The 23042-nt window shown below is 40.5% G+C and overlaps 2 protein-coding genes across 3 annotated transcripts in view; one reads left to right on the forward strand and one right to left on the reverse strand.

Moving 5' to 3' along the window:
• The first annotated feature begins 444 nt into the window (after positions 1–444).
• On the forward strand, positions 445–22262 carry IST1 (IST1 factor associated with ESCRT-III). Of its 2 annotated transcripts, none has more exons than XM_054579231.1 (10): positions 445–571; positions 10652–10754; positions 11155–11335; positions 12133–12220; positions 15687–15770; positions 16322–16432; positions 17599–17802; positions 18583–18675; positions 19779–19836; positions 20912–22262. In XM_054579231.1, exons 2-10 carry the CDS (start codon positions 10667–10669, stop codon positions 21103–21105), a joined length of 1101 nt encoding a protein of 366 aa, XP_054435206.1. In that variant the 5' UTR covers positions 445–571; positions 10652–10666; the 3' UTR covers positions 21106–22262. The 2 variants fall into 2 exon arrangements, with proteins under 2 accessions (XP_054435206.1, XP_054435208.1); XM_054579233.1 differs by lacking the exon at positions 445–571 and adding an exon at positions 1008–1319.
• PKD1L3 (polycystin 1 like 3, transient receptor potential channel interacting) overlaps positions 22186–23042 on the reverse strand; it is a 65009-nt gene continuing 64152 nt past the window's right edge. Inside the window, 5 exon segments of the mRNA XM_054579234.1 lie at positions 22186–22212; positions 22215–22410; positions 22412–22442; positions 22576–22595; positions 22874–22938. Of these exon segments, the coding sequence (XP_054435209.1) occupies positions 22186–22212; positions 22215–22410; positions 22412–22442; positions 22576–22595; positions 22874–22938 (339 nt within the window).

The following is a 23042-nucleotide window of genomic DNA, read 5'->3' on the forward strand; positions in this document are numbered from 1 at the left end:
TAAAGGCGGAGGATGACTTTATCAGAGAAGGGTCGAAACCTGCTCGGCCTTTCCACCCGAAGAAAGAATCCGAAACTCAAAGGCAAAGCCCCCAGGGAGAGCTGGAGTCAAGCGAGAGAAGAGAGCAAGTCTCAGGGAACAACTTAGGGTGTCTGAAATGCAATACTGGAACCGGTTTTTCTAGGGAGTGGGACAATCCGGTGAAAAGTACTGGCAGCGAATTCCGTCCGCAGCCTCCCTACGCCCTGGGCACGCCCCAGCAGGTGATTCACAAGAGTGTGCTCGAGTTGCAGGACTTTACGCGTCACCACCCGGTCTCAGCCGCGGAAAGTAGTCCCCGGCCGCGCAGGCTCCAAAGGGAGCAGGAAGAGGGAGCTCCAAGGTTCTCGGAGCGTTAGTCTTGGGAGCGACGAAAACTCAGCCAATCCCTGGAAAGGAAAGCGTGGTTAGCTCGACCCGCGAATCCCTCCGCCCGCGGTTGCTGTGCTAAGGCTCGGGGAGCCGCCATTTTGGATGCTTAAGCTGCAGTCCGAAGTCCGTTTCTGTCGTTTTCGCGCCTGGATTCGGCCAGGTGAGTGTAGCATTCTCAGCGTCAAGGGTCTTTTCTATCTTCCTCGCACTGGGGCTCAGATATAAAAGTCCCCAGCCCGGGGTTCAAACGATCCTGATGTGGCAGGCGAAGAGAAAGGGAAGGATCCTGGTTGTAGAGGGTCAGGCCGGCGGGGCTGAGGAGCTGGAGGCCGCCCAAGGCGGGGGCATGACAGTGTTGCGAGTAGCTTGGAATTCACTGATCTTGGTTACGTGAAGCCGTCAAACTTCCCTTGCGTCTTCCCTGTCCCCAGGTGTCTTCCCTGGGGCGGAAACGCCTCGGTGTCCGTTGGTGAAAGGGCTCGGGCTGCACTTTGAGCTCGGAAAAGCGACACCCCTACCCCATTTCCTCTGGCCCAGAAAGATTTCGGGAAGGTTGTGTTTCCAGTGTCTGCAAGTGTTTGTTGGCCTCCGAGTCCGGCGGCGTCCTGGACTGGTTCCTGGGCGGCCTGGGGTGGGGCCCCTTGGGCTGAAGGAAATTACGTTTTTCTTTAGTTGAAGCAAACAGCGGTCTCAGCTCCCTTTCGCAGGCCCCTGTCTGTCTGATGAGGGACTATGCGAGGAGCCCATGGCCCTGACCTTGCCCTTGCGCCTCTCTTTGTGTTCTCAGCGTTCCTCCTCCGGGGTGCTGGAGGTGAGGGTCTCGAACTCGACCAGCATAAACTTGCCCAGGGATCGGGGAAAGACCCAAGAGCGTCTGTTTAATAGGCAATAGAAAAGGCACAAGAGAGGTACTTTCACTATTTTTAGTAGTAAAATTAAAGTTAAGAGCTGGTTTTAATTCTTCTTGAGGATTGTAGTTTTCCTGTTATGCTTATGTATTTATTATTTTTTAACTTTGTATTACGAAAAATTTAAAGTATAATGAATTCCCTCATCAAGCTTCAATAACAATGAATTTAAGGCCAGTCTTGTTTCATTTATATCCCTGTTATGTATTTATTTAATAAAATAATTTTTGATGTATGTACAGCGCCCTCCCCTCAGTAGCCTTTTGACTTCTGTACCTACAAATAGTCTACGAGAAATTTTGCTTTTACAGCTTACTTAGAAACCCGTCTTCTGTGATAGGAGGACTTGATATATCCTTTTAATTAGAGAATAAGAGGGAAAACCTTAATGTTAGTATTACATTTTAAAGGCACCCAGTTTAAGTCCTCTTATTTTTAAAGTAGTGTTACTGACTTGTCGGTATTATTTTTCATTTTCCCTTTCTTCCTGTGCCTCTGGCTTCTAAATGACCAGGAGGTCCAGAATTGCCAACTCTAGTATACTTAATTTAAACTCTCATTTTTTTAAAATCAGTCCCAATTACATGTAGCCTATTCTGATGTAAAAACAAAACTAGAACACAGAGTTAGTCGAATGAAATAATTTCAAATACAGGAAAGTAGTAAGCACATGAATATTTTCAACATTACTTACAGCCAATGTCAAAAGGTTGGGGAATTAATTTAAAAATCATTACACAGTGGAATATTAGGTAGCCATTAAAATCGTTTATAAAGACTATAACAGTCTTTATCCGATATTAAGTGGTAGAAGGATTCAGTAGTCCTCAGAGTCCATGATTTCAACCTCATAAAAATATGTCTTAAAAATCCTTGGTAAAAACTACACCTAATTAATTTTCTGAAGTGTTTTTTTTTATAATAACTTCATTGAGAAACAATACTTTCATAATGCCTACACATTTCAGATTTAATAGAGCTTTCCATAAAATCATGATGGTCTCTGAATTATGAAGAACCATCTTGTACTTTGCTTGTGAGTTACACACGATGCTTCTGGTTTTGTGGTTTTTTAATTTTTTAAAATTTTCTATCATGATTAGTTTGATTAATGGAGATTTGATGACAGTTTATAGTGTGAAAATATAGTACATACAGTGGTTTTAAGGATTGACCTCTATTACTGTGGACATGCCTTGTAGCTTGTTTCTACTCTCTTTTTTTAAAACATATTTTTTTGGTGGGGGGAGAAACATCAATGAGAGAGAAACATCAATTAGTTGCCTTTTGCATGCACACTGACCAGAGGACTTGTTCCTACTCTTATGTTGCTACTTCATAGCTGCAATACAGTGGTTATACCTAAAACTGTTTATACCACTTATTTTATAAGACAAGAGCTCAAGCCTTGGCTGGTGTGGCTCAGTGTGGCTCAGTTGGACACATCATCTTGGTGTGTCCAACCTTTTGGCATCTCTGCCAGAATGGAAGAAGAAGAGTTGTCTTGGGCCACAAATTAAATACATTGTGACAGTAATCTCTCTCTCTCTCTCTCTCTCTCTCTCTCTCTCTCACACACACACACACACACACACACACACACAATATCTCATAATGTTTTAAGTAAATTTACAATTTTGTGTTGGGCTGCATTCATAGCCATCCTGAGCCACATGCGGCCTGCGGGCTGCAGGGTGGACACCCCTTTAGGTTTCAGCTTTGATTCCTGGTTGGGGCACATGCTTTGCTTGTAGGTTCTATCCTTAGCCAGGAAGCCTGCAAGAAGGTAACCAACTGATGTTTTTCTCACATTGATATTTCTCTCCCTCTCCCCACCACTTCCTCTCTCTCTAAAATGAGTAAGCATGTTCTTGGGGTGAAGGTAAAAAAAAAAAAAAAAGAGAGTTGCAGGATCAATAAAATAATATATTGCAAATACAAAAATTTTCCTGTATACTACCAAATACCATTCTAGCCGCTGTTGACTCTGTTGCCCCCTACCCGCTTTGTACTTTGGAGCTACAGACTTGAAATCTGGTCCCTTAGGACTTCAGGGTCGTTTTTGCTAGTTTTAATGACTTTAAATAGAGCTTCCACTAACTGGGCAGTTTCACCTATTGGGGCAGTGAGCTGCCACTATGAGGAATAACTTAATCCATGTATTTTACACCTTCCCTTATTCAGAATGGAGGGATTATCCAGTTTTAAAAGGCTCCTGGAACTAAGTGATTAAAAGAGGGACTAGATGAGTTGATTGTTCCAATGTTAAGAATTGGGGTAAAGTGAAGGATCAGAACAAAGAAGGGAACATAAGACTGTTGACTAATGTGAGACACAATGGTGTTTCACTAATAAAAATAGTAAAGTATATAAACAAGATAGAATACTGAGAACTAGTTCTGCAGTCACTAGTTCGTAATCCTGTTTATGTTAAAGTTGTGTTTTTCTCTTGTAGTTGTTTTTATGTCACTCCATTAGGTTTTGAGCTCCTTGAAGCTCTAGGGTCATTTAAAAGTCTCCTCTATGGCAACTTTGCCCAGTGGTTGATAGACGAGCACTCAAGTGTCTGTGGAGTGAATGAATGACACTAAAGATATCAAGGTACAGAGTGATCCTAGAATAACCCCGGAATCAAAAAGGAATTTTAAATTAGGTAATTGTGCAATATTAGTATGTGAGATGTGTATATATATTCATATATGCATACATTTGTGTATGTTTGTTTTATATATACAGGGTGGGGCAAAAGTAGGTTTACAGTTGTGAGTATGCAAAACACAGTTTATTCTTGTATTATTGTATTATTTTTCATATGAATAACTGTAAGCCTACTTTTGCCCTATCCTGTAGTGATGTTTGTCTATAAAGCAGTAACAGTTGACCACAGTATTTTATTAACTTTTATGTTATTCCTAAAACTGACATTTCTAATCATGTAAGATACAAAGTTTATGTTAGCTTTGGAAACAACAGATTCAAATCCTGAAATGGTAATTAAGTTGATTTTTTGTATTAGTGTAATTTTGGGACTACTGATTTAGTTGATATATTGATAATTATTTAGGACATGTTCTTGATTACCTTTGTGGTTTAGTGTCATTTTCTTTAATTAGTTTTTTAGAATAGGAATCTATTTTCTGAACTTGAAAATCATCAAAACTTAAGTTAGCAAAAGACTTTGGCAAATTATTTTCCTTTAAATTTAAAACAAAGTTAGTGGAATTTTTAAAAAGTTTTTTTAAAGATTTTATTTATTTTTAGAGGGAGAGGAAGGGAAGGAGAAAGTGGGAGAGAAACATCAATGTTTGGTTGCCTCTTGCAAGCCCCCATCTGGGAACGTGGTCTGCAGCAATGCATGCACTGTGACTGGGAATCAAACCGGTGACCCTTTGGCACTCAGTCTACTGAGCCACACCAGCCAGGGCTAAAGTTATTTTTAGTTACATTTTCTGCTGATTAACAATGAATGACAGCTTTGTCCAAAGCACTATGGTAGGCAGTGTGAGAATAACAGTGAAACCTATATTGATTGTATACAGTTGCTGTTCAGGAGCTATACTGATTGTGTACAGTTGAAATCCTTTAGTGTGATTGAAACAGGTTAATAATCAAAAAGCTAAAGTAGAGGGAAAGATGGATGAAAAGCATACCTTAAACATTTTATTTTAATCTGAAGCACATAAAAGTACATTTATCAGCTCATCTTTAGATGATGAGCAAGACTTTTTGAGTATGGGTCTGGTGACTGAATTTACTTTTTATATTTTTGGAATTTTTATAAAATTATTTTGTTGATTGTGCTGTTACAGTTGTCCCAATTTTTCCCTCTTTGCCCCCCTCCACCCAGGACCTCCCACTCCCTGAGACAGTCCTCACACCTTTGTTCTTGTCTATAGGTCATGTGTATAAGTTCTTTGGCTACTCCATTTCCTATACTGTACTTTATGTCCCCATGGCTATTCTGTAACTACCTATTTGACTTCTTAATCCCCTCACCTTTTGCCCATTCCTCCAACCCCCCATCTGGCAACCACTGAAATACTCTCCAAATCCATAATTCTATTTCTGGTCTTGTTTGCTTAGTTTGTTTTTCAGATTAAGTTGTTGATAGGAGTATGTTTATTGCCATTTTATTGTTCGTAGTTTTGATCTTTTATTAAATAAATCCCTTTAACATTTCATATAATAATGGTTTGGTGATGATGAACGCCTTTAGTTTTTTTCCTGTCTGGGAAGCTTTTCATCTGTCCTCCAATTCTAAATGATGTCTTTATTGGGTAGAACAGCCTTGTCTGTAGGTCCCTGCCTTGCATGACTTTGAATATTTATTGTCAATACCTTTTAGCCTGTAAAGTTTCTTTTGAGAAATTAGCTGATAGTCTTATGGGGGATTCCCCTGTAGGTAATTAACAGCTTTTCTCTTGCTGCTTTTAAGATTCTCTTTTTATGTTTTATCTTTGGCATTTTAATTATGATGTGTCTATAAGGGGTGATGTGGCACCAAGACAAGGGGTGCCAGGCCTGGTGTGGGCCTGTTTTGTCCATCTTGTTTGGGACTCTTTGTTTCCTGGACTTGCATGTCCATTTCTTTCACCAAATTAGGGAATTTTACTGTCATTATTTTTTCAAATAGATTTCCAATTTCTTGCTCTTTCTCTTCTTCTGGTACCCCTGTGGTGTGAATTTTGGAACGCTCGAAGGTGTCTGAGAGGCTCCTTACACTCTCTTTGTTTTTTTTGGATTCTTTTTTGTTGTTGCTCTGATTGTTTGTTTTTTGCTTCATTATGTTCCATATCATTGATTTAATTCTCAGCTTCATCTGCTCCTGGTGATTCCCTGTAAATTGTTCTTTATTTCCATGAGTATTTCTGTCTTGATCTTTTTTATGCTGTTGAGGTACTAAGTTCCATGAGCATCCTTATAACCAGTGTTTTGAACTCTGCATCTGATTGCTTATTTTCATTTTGTTTAGTTTTTTTTTTTCTGGAGTTTTGATCTGTTCTTTCGTTTGGGCCATGTTTCTTTGTCTCCTCATTTTGGCAGCCTCCCTGTGTTTGTTTCTATATATTAGGTAGAGAGCTATGACTCCCTGTCTTGGTGGCGTGGCCTAACGTAGTAGGTGTCCTGTAGGGTCCAGTGGCACAGCTTCTTTCACCCAGGCTGTGTACTTGAGGTGTGCCCTCTGTGTGGGCTGAGTACATCTTCATCTTGTAGTTGAGCCTTAATAACTATTGGCAGGTCAGTGGGTGGATTTACCAAGGCCTGTCAGCTGTAAGGACTGGCTGTGACCATTTTCCACCAATCTCTGCTGTGTGTGGAGTATTAGCTGTGAGGGACAGGATGGTAGTGCTTTGGTCTGGTCTGTAGCTATCCACTTGTGCACAGCTTCTGGGATTTTCCAGGTGGTTCAGGCCAAGGTAGCCTCAGGGCCACCCAGCATAAGCCACAAAGCATGCTGTAGATGGCTGCTACTTGTGCTGGGCTTGGAGAGTCCCAGGTGAAGCCAAGCTGTGAATCTAGGCTGGCTGCTGCTAGTGCCAAGTACAGGGGCTGCGGGCTTGCTGAGGCTGGCTGTTGCTTGTTGGAGAGGATTTAGAAAGATGTGAAGCCTGAGCTGAGACCAGTCATTCATGTAAAAGGCCACTGTTAACAGCTTTGGGTGGGCCATAAGTTGGGCGGGGCAGATCCTCAGGGATTCACCAGGGCAGAGCAAGCCCTGTGGGCTGGGTTGATGGAGTCTCAAATATGGTACCTGCCTGTTGGCTCAGAAAAGGAACAATGGCCTCTGCTCACTTTTCTGCCTGGGAGAAAGCTGTCCTCCAGGATTTCTGATGGTTGTTAATGATGGTTGTTCTGTAGTATAGTTGTAATTTTGATGTGTTTGTGTGAGAAGACGAGCCCTGTTGACCTACACTTCCATCTTCTAATTTATTTTATTTGACAGATATTTATACAGTGCTTATTGTGTACATATAACACTCTATGTACCAAGAACTATCGTGATCTTTAGCACCAGTTTTTTTCCAGCTAGTTTTTAGAGGGAGGATTTGGGTAATTAAGGTGAGAAATAGTTAAAATTTTAACTTACTGGGGTAAAACTGGTTAAAAGCATTATTAAATAATAATAATTATTAAATATTTCTAAATAATATCTATATGTTGTGTTGTGTACTCACCACCCAAAGTCTAGTCACCTTTTATCATCTAATTTACCCTCTTCAACCTTCCCCTACTTGCATTTCTCCTCTGGTAACCACCGTACTATTGTCTGTGAGTTTGTTTTGTATGTTCATTTGTTGCATTCTATTTTATACCCTACGTATGAGTGAAAACATGTTTTTTGTTCTTTTCCGTCTGACTTATTTTGCTTAGCATGATACTTTCAAGGCCCATCTGTGTTGTTGCTGATGGCAGGTTTCATCCTGGCAGTATACATGGATGAGTAATATCCCTTTGTATTGGGTTGGCCAAAGGATCCATATGGTATTTTTCTGTAAAAACACACATTTTTCATTTTCATCAGTAACTTTATCGTCTTGGATATTTTGAGTATGTCGGCTATTTCCTGTGTGGTATAACGTTGATTGTTCTCAATGTCTTGATTTGATCATTATTAACTTAAACTGGTCTGACCATGGAACATTGTTCAGTGAGAAATGTCCAGCATGAAATTTCACAGACCACTTTTGACACGTTCATCAGTCACAGCACCTTCTCTATACAGTGCACAAATCTTTGTGTTTCAATTGTATTTTACTCTTGAAATAATAAAGCATAATATGCCAAAAGTGTTGCATATTTTCTTCCATCTTCAATATTAAAATGGCTACACAAAAGTTCAAGTTTTGACTTTTTTTAATGCATATAGATATGACAGCTGTCACAGTACAATCTAACAAAATTGTTTTGAATGAAGTTGAAGACAACTAAGCACTACAAGAGCCACCTTACAGAGAAAATTGGCCAGCTCAGTATATATGTACCACATCTTCTTTATCCAATTATCTGTCAAAGGACACTTAGGTTTCCATGTCTTGGCTACTGTGAATAATGCTGCAATGAACATAGGGGTATATGTATATATATTTATGAATAAGTGTTTCCAGATGGTTTGGGTAGATACACAGAAGACAGATTGCTGGGTCATATGGTAACTTTATTCTTAATTTTTATTTTCGAGGGCCCTTCATACTGTTTTTCATAGTGGCCGTACCAGTTTACATTCCCACCAGCAATGTATGAGGATTCGTTTACCCACATCTTCTCCAACACTTGTTCTTTTCTTATTGATAATAGCCATTCTAACGTGTGCAATGGTATTGAAATATCTTGTGGTTTTGAATTTCATTTCCCTTAGAGCTAGTGAAGTTGAACATCTTTTCCTACATTTGTTGACCATTGGTATATCTTCTTGGGATCTGTCTGATCCAGTTCCTCTGCCCATTTTTTAATAGGATTGTTTGTTTTTTTGTTGAGTTGTGTGAGTTCTTTATATATTTTGGATATTAATCTCTTTTCAGAGGTATTGTTTGCAAATATCTTCGCTATTTGGTTGGTTGCCTTTTTGTTTTGTTGATGGTTTCTTTTGCTTTGCAGAGGCTTTTTAGTTTTGTAGTCTCATTCATTTATTTTGGCTTTTATTTCCCTTGCCTGTGGGGTCAAGTTCACAAAAACCTCTCTGAGACCAAGTTCTGTGAGTTTAGTGCCTATATTTTCTTCTAGGGATTTTATTGCCTCACATCTTGAGTATGGTGTCAAGTAACAGTTTAGTTCTGTTAGGTAATACTCTTTTGCATGTAGTTTTCCAGTTTTGCCAATCCCATTTATTGAAGAGGCTTTCCTTTCTCCAGTGTGTTTTGGTTCCTTTGTTGAAAATTAGTTGCCCATATATGTGTGGGTTTATTCTGGGCCCTCAGTTGTTTTCTGTTGCTCTGTGTGTCTTTTTCTACCAGTACCATACTGTTTTGATCATTGTAGCTTTATCGTATAACTTGAAGTCAGGGAGTGTGATAACTCTGGCTTTGTCTTTTGTGCTGTTTGGACTCTCATGGTTCCATACAAATATGATGATTTCCTTTTTTTATTGAAAAATCTTTTGGATTTTGACAGGGGGTGGCATTCTGTATATTGCATTAGGTAATATGGCCATTTTAACTATGTTTTAACATTTTAATTATGTTGATTCTTCCAATCCATGAGCAAGGTGTATCTTTCCATTTGTTGGTGTCTTCATCAGTTTCCTTCAACAGTGTCTTGTAGTTCTCAGTGTACAGATCCTTCACTTCCTTTGTTAGGTTTATTCTTAGTAATTTTATTCTTTTTGTTGCAATTGCAGATGGAATTGTTTTCTTCATATCTTTTTCTGATATTTCATTGTTAGTATCTAGGAACACAAGGGATTTTTGTACATTGATTTTTGTATGCTGCAGCTTTGCTCTATTTGTTAATTTCTGATAGTCTTTTGGTGTGATCTTTAGGGTTTTCTGTATATCTAATCGTATCATCCTCAAAAAGTGACAGCGTTACTTATTCTTCCCCAATTGGGATGCCTTTTATTTTTTTCTCTTGCCTGATTTCTCTGGCTAGCACTGTGTTGAATAACAGTGGTGAGGGTTGGTATTTTCTTCTTCCTGATCTTGGAAGAAAAACTTTCTGTTTTAAGGTGAGATTTTTGGGAGAAGCAGGCCTTCTTGCTTCTCTGTCTTTTTATCACTCTACTCCTGCACCAGTACATGGATACTCATTTCATCTGTCAGCAAGTTCTTTCAGGTCTGGCTTCAAAATAGATCTCAAATCTGAGCACTTCTGCCACTGCTAACTTTCCAGTCGAAGCTGCTTCCATCTGTTATCTGGAATATAGTAATAGCTTCCCTTGTCCTCTTGCTTCCATTGTTATTGTCCCCCCAGTCAGTTCTCCACACAACAGCCAAAAAGGTCTTTTATATTTTTTCATTTTTTCATTTTTTTCCTCACCTGAGGATGTTTTTCTCATTGCTTTTAGAGAGAGGACGGGGAGGGAGAGAAACATTGATTGGTTGCCTCTCGTGTACACCCTGACCGGGGACTGGACCTGCAGCCCAGGCATGTGCCCTGACCAGGAATTGAACCCTTAATCTTCCAGTTTATGGGATGACACACCACCCAACTGGGCCACAGTGGCCAGGGCCAAAACAATCTTTTAAAAATGTGAATCAGATCATGTCATTTGTCTGTATTAGAAAAAACACTCTGGTTTATAGTGTCAAATAATCCACTTTCTAAATGGTGTTAGTTTCTGAACTAATTTTAATTTGAAAATAGTCAAAATAATTGTGCTGCTTATTTTTTTCCAGGAGGAACAGCACAGCATGCTGGGCTCTGGATTTAAAGCTGAGCGTTTACGAGTCAATTTGAGATTAGTCATAAACCGTCTTAAACTACTGGAGAAGAAAAAAAGTGAGTAGTGGGCTGGTTCCTTATATTTTCTCTCCCAAAATACATCGCTGGATCCTAGCCCTCCAACAGTGGCTCTGTAAGGCTGGCACAATGAAGTGGTAGGGATCCTTTTTTTCTTTAAACGTTGGATACATCTGTTTAGGTTAAATCACTTTGTTGCGGGGAAAGGGATCTACTCTGTTAATAGGAAATAGGTAGCATGACTCCTGAAATTTCTGGCTACACAAACAATATTCTCACCTAGACTAAGTAGCAAATTCTAGACTAGATTTGCTAAGGGAGAGTGAGCTAGGTAGGACATAATAGAAACAGCCACTTGTCTCTGTTGTGGTAGAGGTCGCCTGCAGGCCATGGCCCAGTGTACTACTACTGTGTGACTAGAGTGGGATTTGTGCCTTAGCGGAACTGGCCCAGAAAGCAAGGAAAGAGATTGCTGACTATCTGGCTGCTGGGAAGGATGAACGAGCTCGGATCCGAGTGGAGCACATTATACGCGAAGACTACCTCGTGGAGGCCATGGAGATCCTGGAGCTGTACTGCGACCTGCTGCTGGCCCGGTTTGGCCTCATTCAGTCTATGAAGTAAGATATTGTGTGTCTGTCGGGGGTGGGGGGTATGTGTGTGGGGGTGTGTGTGTGGGGGTGTGTGCGCGCGCGCGTGCGTGTCTCTTTTATTGATGTGTAATATAGAAAAACTATACATAATTAATATATAGAGTTTGATGAATTTGGGCACATGGATACATCTGTATACAAATACCACAATCAAGGCAATAAACATCACCTCCAAAAGTTTCCTTGTATCCCTTCTTCCCCCCTTCCTTTTTTAGTAAGAACACAGAATGAAATGTCCCCTCTTAAAATTTTAAAGTGTACAATATGGTATTGTTAGTTAACACAGTGTTGTTCAGCAGATCTTTAGAACTTACCTTGTATGACCTTAATGAAGTAAGATTTTTATCAAAGACCTAAATAAAATCACCTCTGGAATTTGAGAAAGGAATAATATTGGTCTTCTTACATGTAGGGGGCTAGCACCAAGGAACTATTTCACATACCCAAGGACCTCTTTCCTACTATCTGCTTGAAGGCCTGATCCCATTGTAGACAGCTGTTGAAAAGAAAATATAGAATCTGAACTCGAGAGGCCTGAGTGTGAGTTAGTCTTGGCTGGACCATTTTCTTGACTTTGGGTGCATTATTTAATTTGAGTTTTGGCAGAAGTAAAATAGTATGATGAAAATGGCTAGAAGTTTAGAGTTATTGAAAATTTAATGAGATTTGTGAAATAGCTTTAGAGGCTATGTGGTGTATCATAAAAATGCTAGATTGTTTATTGTAAAGAATGTTTAAGTTTTATTATTTTTTTTCTTAATTAGGGAGCTAGATTCTGGTCTGGCCGAATCTGTGTCTACACTTATCTGGGCTGCTCCTCGACTCCAGTCAGAAGTGGCGGAGTTGAAAATAGTGAGTACGACCAGTTTCGGTGATATCTGTAGTATTTCATAGTGTTAGAAATGTTGGTTAACATAAGTCATTTCTGCTTATTTGACCAGGTATTTTGTCCCCTTCTCATGCTGCCTTTGACACAGCCTTTGTGAATTTGTTTCTCCCTCCTTTTCAGGCCTCTTATATCATAGAATAAAAGTGTTTTTGCAAACCTGAATAATTCTTTTAAGGAGCAAAGGGCCTTTCAAAGTGAGAGGTGTTTATTTCAGATCAATAAGATCAGATCAATTAGAACAGCTCTTGGGGACTCACAGCTTTAGGAAGAAGCCCAAATAGTGTTTCCATTAGGAGACAAAGGTACTGGGTATCCATGGGAAGGGAAAGGGGAACAGTTGCATCAGTAGAAGGAAGACATTTCTATTGGGACAGATAATGGTAATGTTAATGCTAACAAGTGTTCTGATTTTCATTTTAGTGGTTTCTTGTTGCCTTGGCAAACAGTTCTTTGGGACACGCTGTTGCCCTAGGCCCAACCCAAAGGTTATTTTGCCCTATTTTAACATTCCAAAGATTTGAGGCATAAGACATGCAAAACAGTTCCCTAGGCATTGGGAGATCCTGTTCCATTTTAAAGTGGCACCATTTATTTTGTGTTTTGACAAATGTTATTAAAAGTGTATACAAAAAGAAAAGTTCCTACAGTAAAATTGAAGTAACATTCATTTTATTTCCGATGGTTTTACTTCATTCATTAAACAAATATTTTTCGAGCAGATGTTAGAGCTAGGTAGGCACTGAGGATACAGTGGTGAGCAAAGTAGGGTACCAGCCCTACACTTGTAGCTTAGAGTCTAGCAGAGATAGACATTAGCTAAAAAATTGCCTGCCACACATAGATATGGTATTGACTCGGTTGAAAACAGTTCAGTTGAGTTTACTTTCTCCTTATTTTCTTTCTGTATCTTTGTGTGTGTATCTTTTTGGAGATTGTTTTTTATCTCCCAGCCCATCTTTTGAGATTTCCTTCTCTTCTGGCCTTTTGGGTTTTTTTAAATGTTTTATTTATTTATTTCTAGAGAGAGGGTAATCTGTTGTTTTTGTTTCATGGCTACAGTGTCTTCTAATTTACCAAGAATATATTATAGTTTCTTTTTAATTTTTGTTTCTGTAATGTTTGTTTTTTTCTATTTCTTAGATTTAGACTATTTTATTTTTTAAATTTATTTTTTAATTCTCACCTGAGGACATACTTACTGATTTTAGAGAGAGAGGAAGAAGGGGAGGGAGATTGAGAGAGAGAAAGGGAGAGGGAGAGAGAGGGAGGGAAACATCGATGTGAGAGAGAAATGTCAATCAGTTGCCTCCCATACGTGCCCTAAAACCAAGGTTCGAACCTGCATCCTTTTGATGTACAGGACAATGCTCCAACCAATTGAACCACCCGACCAGGACAGATTTGGACTATCTTACAGTAGATGCTTTTCTCAAAGTTTTCATGACTCTTGGCTGTTGGTTTATATTTATGAGTGAGATACTAAAAAGCAGATTGGAACCTTTTGTGTGCCTGGGTGGGGCTTATTGTCAGATGCCTTCATTATTGAATGATCTGACTAAGCCCTTTTTTGAGGGAACGCCAGACTGTCAAGAACTAGTTTTCTTTCCTTGGGTTGGTCATTTTCCTCAGAGAGGAATCCTACACCTGGAAGGTATAAGCTGGGTCAGCATTTCTGAGAGCCCAGGAGAGAAGGAAGCCAAAGGTCTCATTCTTTTCTTGAAGAAGACCTACACTTAATTCTTCTGTTGTCAGTAAGTATCTCTGCTCTCTGCTATGCTTGGAGTCCAGAGTCCCTGTAGTTTAACCTCCCCAGAGAGTAAACCTGTATTCTGATAGGGCAGGGAGATAGTCAGTAGAGTTTTATGGGTAGAGGAAGGGGAGAGTAAGGCAACTTACAGTTTTAACCTCAGTCTCATTTTTAGCCTCTCTTATGCTGTTGTCTTATAGCAAAATGAATTCCAAGGAAAACAAAGATTTACATGTTTTTTTAAAACAACCAGAAAAACTTGAAGAAAACTATGTAGATTTTTGAAAAATGCCACAAAATCCCAAAGCCATAAGCAGTGATAAATTAAAATATTTAAAAATCCTACATAATATGAGAAAAACAGAAATCATTATTGAAAGACAAATGACAAACTGATAAGTACCAGGTATCCCCGGAAGTCTGCACTTCGCCCAGTGAGTGTTCCCTCACTGAGCTCCCAGGTGCAGGCGCCACTCGGGCCCAGTGCCACTGCCATCTCCTGCCTGGACTGTTACAGTAACTTCTTGGATGCTCTTCCTAGACCTGCTTTCGTTTTCGTTGTTCTGTTCACCATTCTATCAGAACTGAGGTTCTGTTCAAAACACTGATCTGATCCTGTCACTAGGCTTTGTTTTAAAGCCCTTTTAAGTAGGTTTCCATTGTGCTTATGATAGAAACAAAACTTCTAAAACGGCCTGTCTGGCCCTGCATTGTCTGGCCCCCAGTTAACTTTCTTCATTTCCTACCACATCCCCCCTCAGGCTCTGCACTAGAGGCTCGCTGTCCTTATTTTGGCTTTAGGATTGGCCCTGTTTTTCCCCCTGAGGCCTTTGTACAAGTTGTTTTCTTGTCCTGGGATGCCCTTCCTTCCCTTGTTTAGTTAATCATCCTTTGTATCTTAGTGAAGCATTGCTTTCTTCTGGAAGCCTTACCTGACACTTTAAGTTTTATTGGGGTGACATTGTTAGTAACATAAGAGTTTGAAGTGTATGAGTCAAACTTCTGTATATTGGGTTGTATGTCCACCACCCAGTTACCTTTATGTGAAAAAAAAAACAAAAAAACCCCCCAATTTTTAGAGAGAGGGGAAGGGAGGGAGAGAAACACTGATGTGAGAGGGAAACATTGATTTGTTGCCTCTCACGTGTGCCCTGACTGGGGACTGAACCCACAACCCAGGCACGTGCCCTGATTGAGAATTAAATTAGCGACCTTTCATTTTAAAGGATGATGCTCCAACCAACTGAGCCACACTGGTCAGGGCTATTTTTTTGTTGTTGTTAATCATTGGATCTGATTCTACTGTTATAAGCTGTTTATAGTATGGTGTACTTTCCCTTGGTAGCACTTATTAGGGATACATTTGTACTTTTATCTGTGTGATTGAGTAGTGAATGTTTTCACCAGTCTGTAAGACTACGAGTGGAAACATTGTCTGGTTTTGTTCATCATGTTTATAGTGTATATCATAATGCTTATTGTAGAGTTGTGCACTTAGTTGCAGCTCAGTGGATGGATGCATAAACAACTAAATGAATTAGTATGTACACTTGAGGTTTTACAGACCCCAGTTTTTTTGGATATCCTGTAAATAGAAGCCTGTTTACTGTTGATAGGAGGAAGCTGGAAGCAGCCTATAGAAATGGTTTCCACTTTTATTTATTGCTCTTTTTTTCCTGTAGGTTGCTGATCAGCTTTGCGCCAAGTATAGCAAGGAATATGGCAAGTTATGTAGAACCAACCAGATTGGAACTGTGAATGACAGGGTAACAAACATACTTGTTAAACATGAAGCAGTGGGCATGGTGGGGCCAGGTTAATTTATTGCCTGCAGTGCTCTAGTGGGTACCACTGTGTGGTCGGGTTACTCTATAGTTGCACATTTCATAGTGAGGGTGAGAAGATGAGCCTCTAGTAGGCAGTGCAGCCAGCTCCTTAACCTGACCCTACACCTCTGATTTGTGAGGCTGTTGTCCTGTGTCATTTCTTATTTGCTGCTGTTTTTTGTGTCCCTTATAATTTGTGGAGGTAGAAGTGAGGCTGGGAGAAGGGTGGATGAATTCAGATGTAGAAGGCAGCAGTTACCAGTCTTTTACGAACACCTCAGTTGTATGTAACCAGAGAAAATCAGAGAGATGTGGGTCTTGTAATGTACTTTGCAACTGGGAAAAAGAAATCATTAATTGGTCTGAACCTTTTTTTCTTTTTTTGCCCCAGTTTACCTATAAAATGAGAGGAATAAAGTTTAAAAGTGAGATGTGGTAGGCTTAGGCTGGTTGGTATTGATGCATCTTAATCCTGGGTCTTTAAATTACAGCTAATGCACAAACTGAGTGTGGAAGCTCCACCTAAAATCCTGGTGGAGAGATACCTGATTGAAATTGCCAAGAACTACAATGTGCCCTATGAACCTGACTCTGTGGTCATGGTAAGTGGAGTCTTTCAGAGTACACAGAAAAATGAGTCTCTGGACAATGCTTTCTTTATAACAGTATCATTTGCATCACAGTTTGTATGTGAAAGTTTAATAAACCTTTGCCTTTTGGACAAAAATAATTGTGGCTCCCTATCTCAATTAGGGTACTTAGGATCAGATAAAAATGAATGCCTGAAAGCACTTTGAAAAGGTACAATCCTCAAAATAGTACTATTGCTGTTTTGTTTTTAATACATTTTTAAAAAATGTTTTGATTTGAGAGGAAGGTGGTGGGGCAGGGGGAGAGAGGGGAACATCGACATGTTGTTCCACTTATTTATGCACTCATTGGTTGATTACTGCATGTGCCCTGAGCAGGGATTGGACCTGCGACCTTGGCATAGCGGGACAGTGCTCTAACCAACTGAGCTACCTGGCCCAGGGCATTGCTGCATTTTGATGAAGATCAAGGAACTGTCAGTCATCTGTGGGTATTGCAAAATGCCCCAAGACCCAGAACAAATCCTGAAATGTTCATTGGGTACCTGTGAATGCCACACAATACACAGAAAGCTGAGAGTAGAGATGTATAAAAACAAGGTCCGTGTCATGAAGAGGCTTACAGTGTAAGGAGGGTAAATAGGCAAATAATAATTATTCAGCAGTTAAGATCAATGGGTATAGTAGATGCTTTGGTTTGCTTTCTAGGCAACTACCACCCCAAGTATACACATTGGCTTCAGAACAGAAGCATTCCCATCTCTTGAGAGAATTGGTGACCTATGTCTCATACAAAACTGAATGCCCCTCCAGCAACAGCTCTCAGAAGAGCGAGCTTACTTATCCAGAGTCTTTCCTGAGGGTGACTTATATTCAGTAACTGGCCAGTGCAGGAATTTAAAGACACTTCCCCTTTGACCCAGGGGTTCCTCTGCTGCAGGCCCATCCTACCTAGAGTGCTGTCCAGAGCTCCCCGGGGGATTGGCGGAAGCCTCGGACTGCATGACAGCCCAGCTTCTTCCTTGACCCCTCCCTGCTTCCTTCACTTTGCCACAGGTCATTATTCTAAGAGACCGCCCTGTACACTTCCTTCCTGCCGGTCTCCATCTCCAAGTCTGCTTCCTGGGAACCCAGCCTGTGATGTGGACTGATGACGTGGATTTCTCTGTTTTTCTCAGGCAGAAGCTCCCCCTGGAGTAGAGACCGACCTTATTGATGTTGGATTCACAGATGATGTGAAGAAAGGGGGCCCTGGAAGAGGAGGTGGTGGGGGCGGGTTCACTGCCCCGGTCGGTGGACCTGACGGAGCGGTGCCCATGCCCATGCCCATGCCCATGCCCTCGCCAAGTACTCCTTTCTCATACCCTCTCCCAAAGGGGCCGGTAAGTATACATACCACCATGTGTGATGTAAGCTCTAGAAAATGCAACACAAGATGACAAGTTGGCTCTGTGAATGCACTCAGGAATTATAAGTTGTCAAGAGGATTTAACAGTAAGAGCATTTGGTGTTAGCTTAATAATCATATTATGGAAAAAATACTGAGATTTAGAGAAAGTCTTTTGGTTTAGCTGTAGGTAATGAAGTGGATAAATCTGGAGAGAGAGAGAGTGCTAGAAAAACTCATTTTCATATAGTTTTTTTCACTGAACATATTTGGGACCTGTTGTAGCTGTACTAGTAGCTTTTTCCAAAAATGAATACAATCATTTATTACCAAGTAGAAGAACCTCTTTTTGTAGACAAGATAGTGAAGGTAATTGCTAGTAAGTCTCATCTTCCCTAAACAAGTGATTTAGTAATTTGGTTACAGATCTTTAGAAATCTGGAATCCTTCTGATGACATGTGGTATTTTGGGCTTTTTTTTCTTTTGCGGCTCTTTAGTATGTTTATTGACTATATGTGTAGTAAGTCCTCATTTAATGTAATTGATAGTTCTGTGACTTAAGTGAAATGATGTATTAAGAAACTCAGTTTTACCATAGGCTAAATGATAGAAACAAGAGTTACACTCCTGTGGCATTCAACATTATAATGAAACGATGCTACTGGAGGACCTGTTCTGTATGTATATATATGTATTTCTCCCTTCTCATACACAAACCTGAGGAAATTGCTGATTAGGGGCAGTGTCTCTGATGTTGTCTTTCTACTCTTGCAGTCGGATTTCAATGGATTGCCAATGGGGACTTTCCAGGCCTTTCCCAATATTCATCCACCTCAGATACCAGCCGTTCCCCCCTCATATGAATCTGTAAGTGCCTGAGCCTCTTGTATAAGCAGCAGAAGAGTGAATCCCCTGAAGAGAGCAAAATAATGGCCACAGGGAAGGCAAAGTTTTGATCAACTCAGTACCAGCATTGCTTTTGCTTTGGATTCTCGTGTCGCTTTAACATCAGCCCGGGAGTGGGGTGCGGTGGTGGCGGCAGCAGCATCATTGGTGGCGATGCTTTGTCTGCAGTTCAGCCAGGGGTCCGGAGGGAGCCGCACATCTCTTAGGCGGTTCTAGCAGGGCACCCAAAAACAAGAAGAAAAGGACCGGTTGACTCTGTAGAGAATTACTTGAAGCTGGTACAGTCTTGGTGCTAGAATATTGTAATAATTTAAACGCCCAGTTTTTTAGAATAGTCAATACTGTGTAAGGAAATAGTGATCAGATTTTTGTCTTACACAGAAATGTCCAGTTAGTAAATTTCGGCCTGTAGCATTATTTTATTTATTAGTCTTGCAGTTAAAATTTGTTGTAATTGGCTACTATGGTAATGCTGCATTGAACTGTAGGTGGTTGTAGCAGCTTTGGTTTTGAATAGGTGACTTTTTAACTGCCAGCCTTGTTTGCTCAGCTAGTAGGTGCCCTTTGAGAGCCATTTCCATCTGACGCATTACTGAGAAAACAAATTGGTATGGCATTTGCTGTGGAAATTACTCATCTAGGGAGAGTCTCCTGTTCCCGAGCTTGCTTTATATTCTTTCCTTTGGGTCTTATGTTTTGGTCTTGCATGAATTGAAGCATTGCCCAAAACTGTTTCTAGGAATGGGGTACATGGTTTTCATCAGTATTTGAGGATTTAGTTCCTGAAGATGAAGGTATCAGATTAAAGAGGTGTTAAGGTGTGGTTAGATTTCTTTTTCCCTGCTTCCTGGTTAAGAGTTCATTGTGGTATCTGTGTGGAAGATCAGGAATGAGTGGAGGGGCAGTTTCTTTGGAGCAGGTACTGTTGCTTTCGCTGAGCAGCTTAGCTTTTGGAAAGCTCAGGGGTTCATTTTATATATATATACATATATATATATATATATAGTATCAGTACTTTCTCCAGTGATGCCATTGCTTCTCTGGTAACAATTTTTTTGTTTCAGGTTGATGACAGTAATGCTGATAAGACTGTCTCTTCTGTCTCTTCTGCACAGATTGTTGGTAAGTGTGTTAGAAGCCCTCCAGCCTCAATGCCCAGCCCGTTGCTGGTTTCTCATTATTGGTTCTCCCTCAGAAATGATTTCCCTGTCTGTGCCCTGTCCTCTGTCCAAATGAAGTATGGCAGAAACAGAACTCAGGATTTCCCTCTTCCCAAAAGAAAAAAATCTTCCCTGGTTCCAAAGAATTTTCCTGTTTCTGGTGTCATTCTTTTTCACACATTTTTATTTTTTTCAATGTCTAGTTTTCATTTACCCTTAAGTTCCTGCTGCTTTAGCTTCCATTGTGCCTGGAAATTTAAAAAAGGTGATATAAATAGGCACAAATTTTAAGTGAATAGCTCAATGACTTCACAAAGCAGGCATGCTCATGTTGCTGCCCATTCAAAAAATAAAACAAGCGCCCTAGAAACCCAGAGGGTGTATATTTTTTAAAATTTTATTTTTATACAATTTATATATATATAAATTAACTATAATCTATGTACAAAAGTATAGAAGTATATATTTTGATATTTATTACACGTGTCTGTACACATACACATGATATGTAACCACTACCTCAGTAAAGACATAGAACATTTCTATCACCCCAGAGAAGTTCCCTTATATTCCTTTCAAGTCAGCTCCACCCCAGAGGCAAGCATGGTTCTTATTTTTTATGCCTGTTCTAGAACTTATTATAAACAGAACCATTACAGTAGATAGGTGGGTGGGCGATTTTTAACTTAAGAATATAGATCCTACAAATAAGATTGACATTATCTTGTTAAAAAATTTTCCCCCTAAGCCTTAAAGAGTAGCTTTGTCCCAACAGAATCCTGGTACCACTTCAGACTTTGGACTTGGTTGTTTTGGGAACAAGCCTTTGTGAAAGGGGGCAGTTTGTTTAAATGAATGTTTTATGTACTTACCTTTAGAATTAAATATTAACCATTTAAATGGAAAACTAGTGTTTTCTACTGGAAAACTAGTGTTTTCTACTGTATTTTGGTTGTTTCTGCTAAAGGGGACTGTGGGCTCAGGGTCTGAGCCACTTCTCTGGCATTTCTAACTGTTCCTTGCCCCAATTTAATTAGGTCCTGGACCTAAGCCAGAAGTCTCTGCAAAGCCCCCTTCCCGACCTGTGGACACCTATGACAACTTTGTACTACCAGAGTTGCCGTCTGTGCCAGATACACTACCATCTGCTGGTGCCACCACCTCAGCATCTGAGGACATTGACTTTGACGATCTTTCCCGGAGATTTGAAGAGTTGAAAAAGAAAACATAGGTCTCTTAAACCAGACAACAGTTACGGGAGTTGAGACTGAAGACTTTCTCCTTGTAACAAAGAATCTCCATGGAATTCTGTTTCATCTCTTAACCATCACTGAGCACACTCTTCTATGGGCTCTTCCTGTTCTACCAAATTGTGCTGCTTGCCAGTTCTTTGTTGTTCCTAACAGACAAACCACTGGAGACACTATGAGACCAGACCAGCTGAGTCCTGTAAGCCCTGCCTGTTTCCTGACAGTGTGACCCCAGGTTCTCTCTTTACCTGTCCCACAAAGCATTGTGGGGAGAGCTTACAAAGATGGCTGGGCTGTGGAAGAAAGTATCCCAGTCCTAGGCTGAGGTTCTAGAGTTGAGTTAGAAACAAACGCAGCTTTACAGAGGCATTTGTGGTGAGAGAGAAAATGACTCAGGAAGCTACTGTAATGGTTCTTGGGAGCTGGGTCCTGTCATTGGCATATACACTACTTGCTGCAGGGCAGTGTTCCACCCTGATCCAGTTGTAAAGTTGAAGGCCTCTCAGTTCTGCTGGATTTACAGGGAGCCCTTTGTGGCCTTTTGCTTTGAGTGCTGTGTTTCCCTTTTTACAGAGGACAGCACTGTGTAAATTCCTGTTTTCCCCATAGCATGTTCTGTTGGACCGCGTTACTGAGGCAGGACAGGCCACGCATTGAACAGAAGTTACCATTTAAGATGAAGGTGGGCTTCCAGTTGCCTTAATAGAAGTATTCAAGTCTTTTGAATAGTGAGCTGGAAAGCCTACAGGAGGATGGGTTCCTGTTTTCATTTGAAAACTTTGATTTAAGGAGAACCTTTTAAAAACTGATCTCATAAATTTTGGTGCCCATGTGGCTGTGGTTTCCTGCTTTCCTTGATGGACAAGACTGTTGTTATGTTGTAACTAACCTGCTCCTTTCCTCCTTAACTAAGGCCATCTTTTCCCACAGGGATGGTTTTGGGATCAGAAGATACAACTTTGGCTTCTGTGTAGTGTTATCTGTATATACCTGTTTCAAGTAACTCTTCCTTAATGTTTTTGATTGGTTTGTGTCTCATAGTTCAGTAGCTGATAATAAAGTTAAAAATTCTGTGCCCTGCTTTCTCCACTGGTTTGATCAAGTGATGAGCTGTGGATTTTAGTGGAGAGTATTTTTAGCAGGTGATCCATGCTGGGCACAAGTCAGTCCTGGCCTTTGGCACCTTTGGCTCCCTGGGTAATGTGGCCGCCCATAGCAATAAGGGGCCCGTTCTATTCTCTGTAAGCCCAGATCACATCTGGGAGTTTGCTTGGTTACTCCTGGGGCTCTGCAGAGAGTTCTGGCTTGGGTCCAGGACCTAACTAAATTAGAACAGGGAGCATGGTGTTAGGAATGCTCCCCATCAGCCAGATTCCATGCTTGTGTATTTTTAATATGCTGCAGTGAGTTCACATCTGATTCATTCATATTGCCCACAGCCATCCTGGAACATGTGTTGTAAGGGTGGTTTCTCCCTCTTTGGCAGCAGAGCCACCTTAATATGTCACTTTGGCCGTGTTAACCCTTTCCCAACAGTGCCAAGATCCGTAACATAAGAACTTCCAGGGAAGGGGACTTTTGATTCCTCACTGACCAAATTAACAAAGTGTATTGTAAACATCTATAATTCTCTAAGGTACACCATGCAAAGATAAGTATTAGCTAGGTGGTAACAGGGTAAGATAGCTCACCTTTTAACACTCCAGCGTCAGTGCCCATTGCTGTTTACTCACCTGCGTTCTGGTGTACTGAATTCCTAACAAACTGGACAGTTTCTGTAGCAGCATATCTATTAGTGCAGCTTCTTTCCAACTCTGTTGGAAGTCAGGAGGAGAAAAGCAAGTAAATTGAATTTGTTGCTAATGTTGAAGGAAAAAAGTAGCAAAGATAAAAGGAAGTATAGTAAAAATACTGTTTC

The sequence above is a fragment of the Pteronotus mesoamericanus genome, unplaced genomic scaffold (genome assembly GCF_021234165.1).
Source record: "Pteronotus mesoamericanus isolate MK-2021 breed Mesoamerican mustached bat unplaced genomic scaffold, CSHL_Meso_final contig_52, whole genome shotgun sequence".
Lineage (NCBI taxonomy): Eukaryota > Metazoa > Chordata > Mammalia > Chiroptera > Mormoopidae > Pteronotus > Pteronotus mesoamericanus.

What these genes read in the sequence shown, in the direction of transcription:
- IST1 (XM_054579231.1), top strand. Translation starts at nt 10,667, where the DNA reads ATGCTGGGCTCTGGATTTAAAGCTGAGCGTTTACGAGTCAATTTGAGA. An exon ending in GGCCTCATTCAGTCTATGAA is followed by an intron (nt 11,336 to 12,132) that starts GTAAGATATTGT and finishes TTTCTTAATTAG; the next exon opens with GGAGCTAGATTCTGGTCTGG. An exon ending in AAGTGGCGGAGTTGAAAATA is followed by an intron (nt 12,221 to 15,686) that starts GTGAGTACGACC and finishes TTTTTCCTGTAG; the next exon opens with GTTGCTGATCAGCTTTGCGC.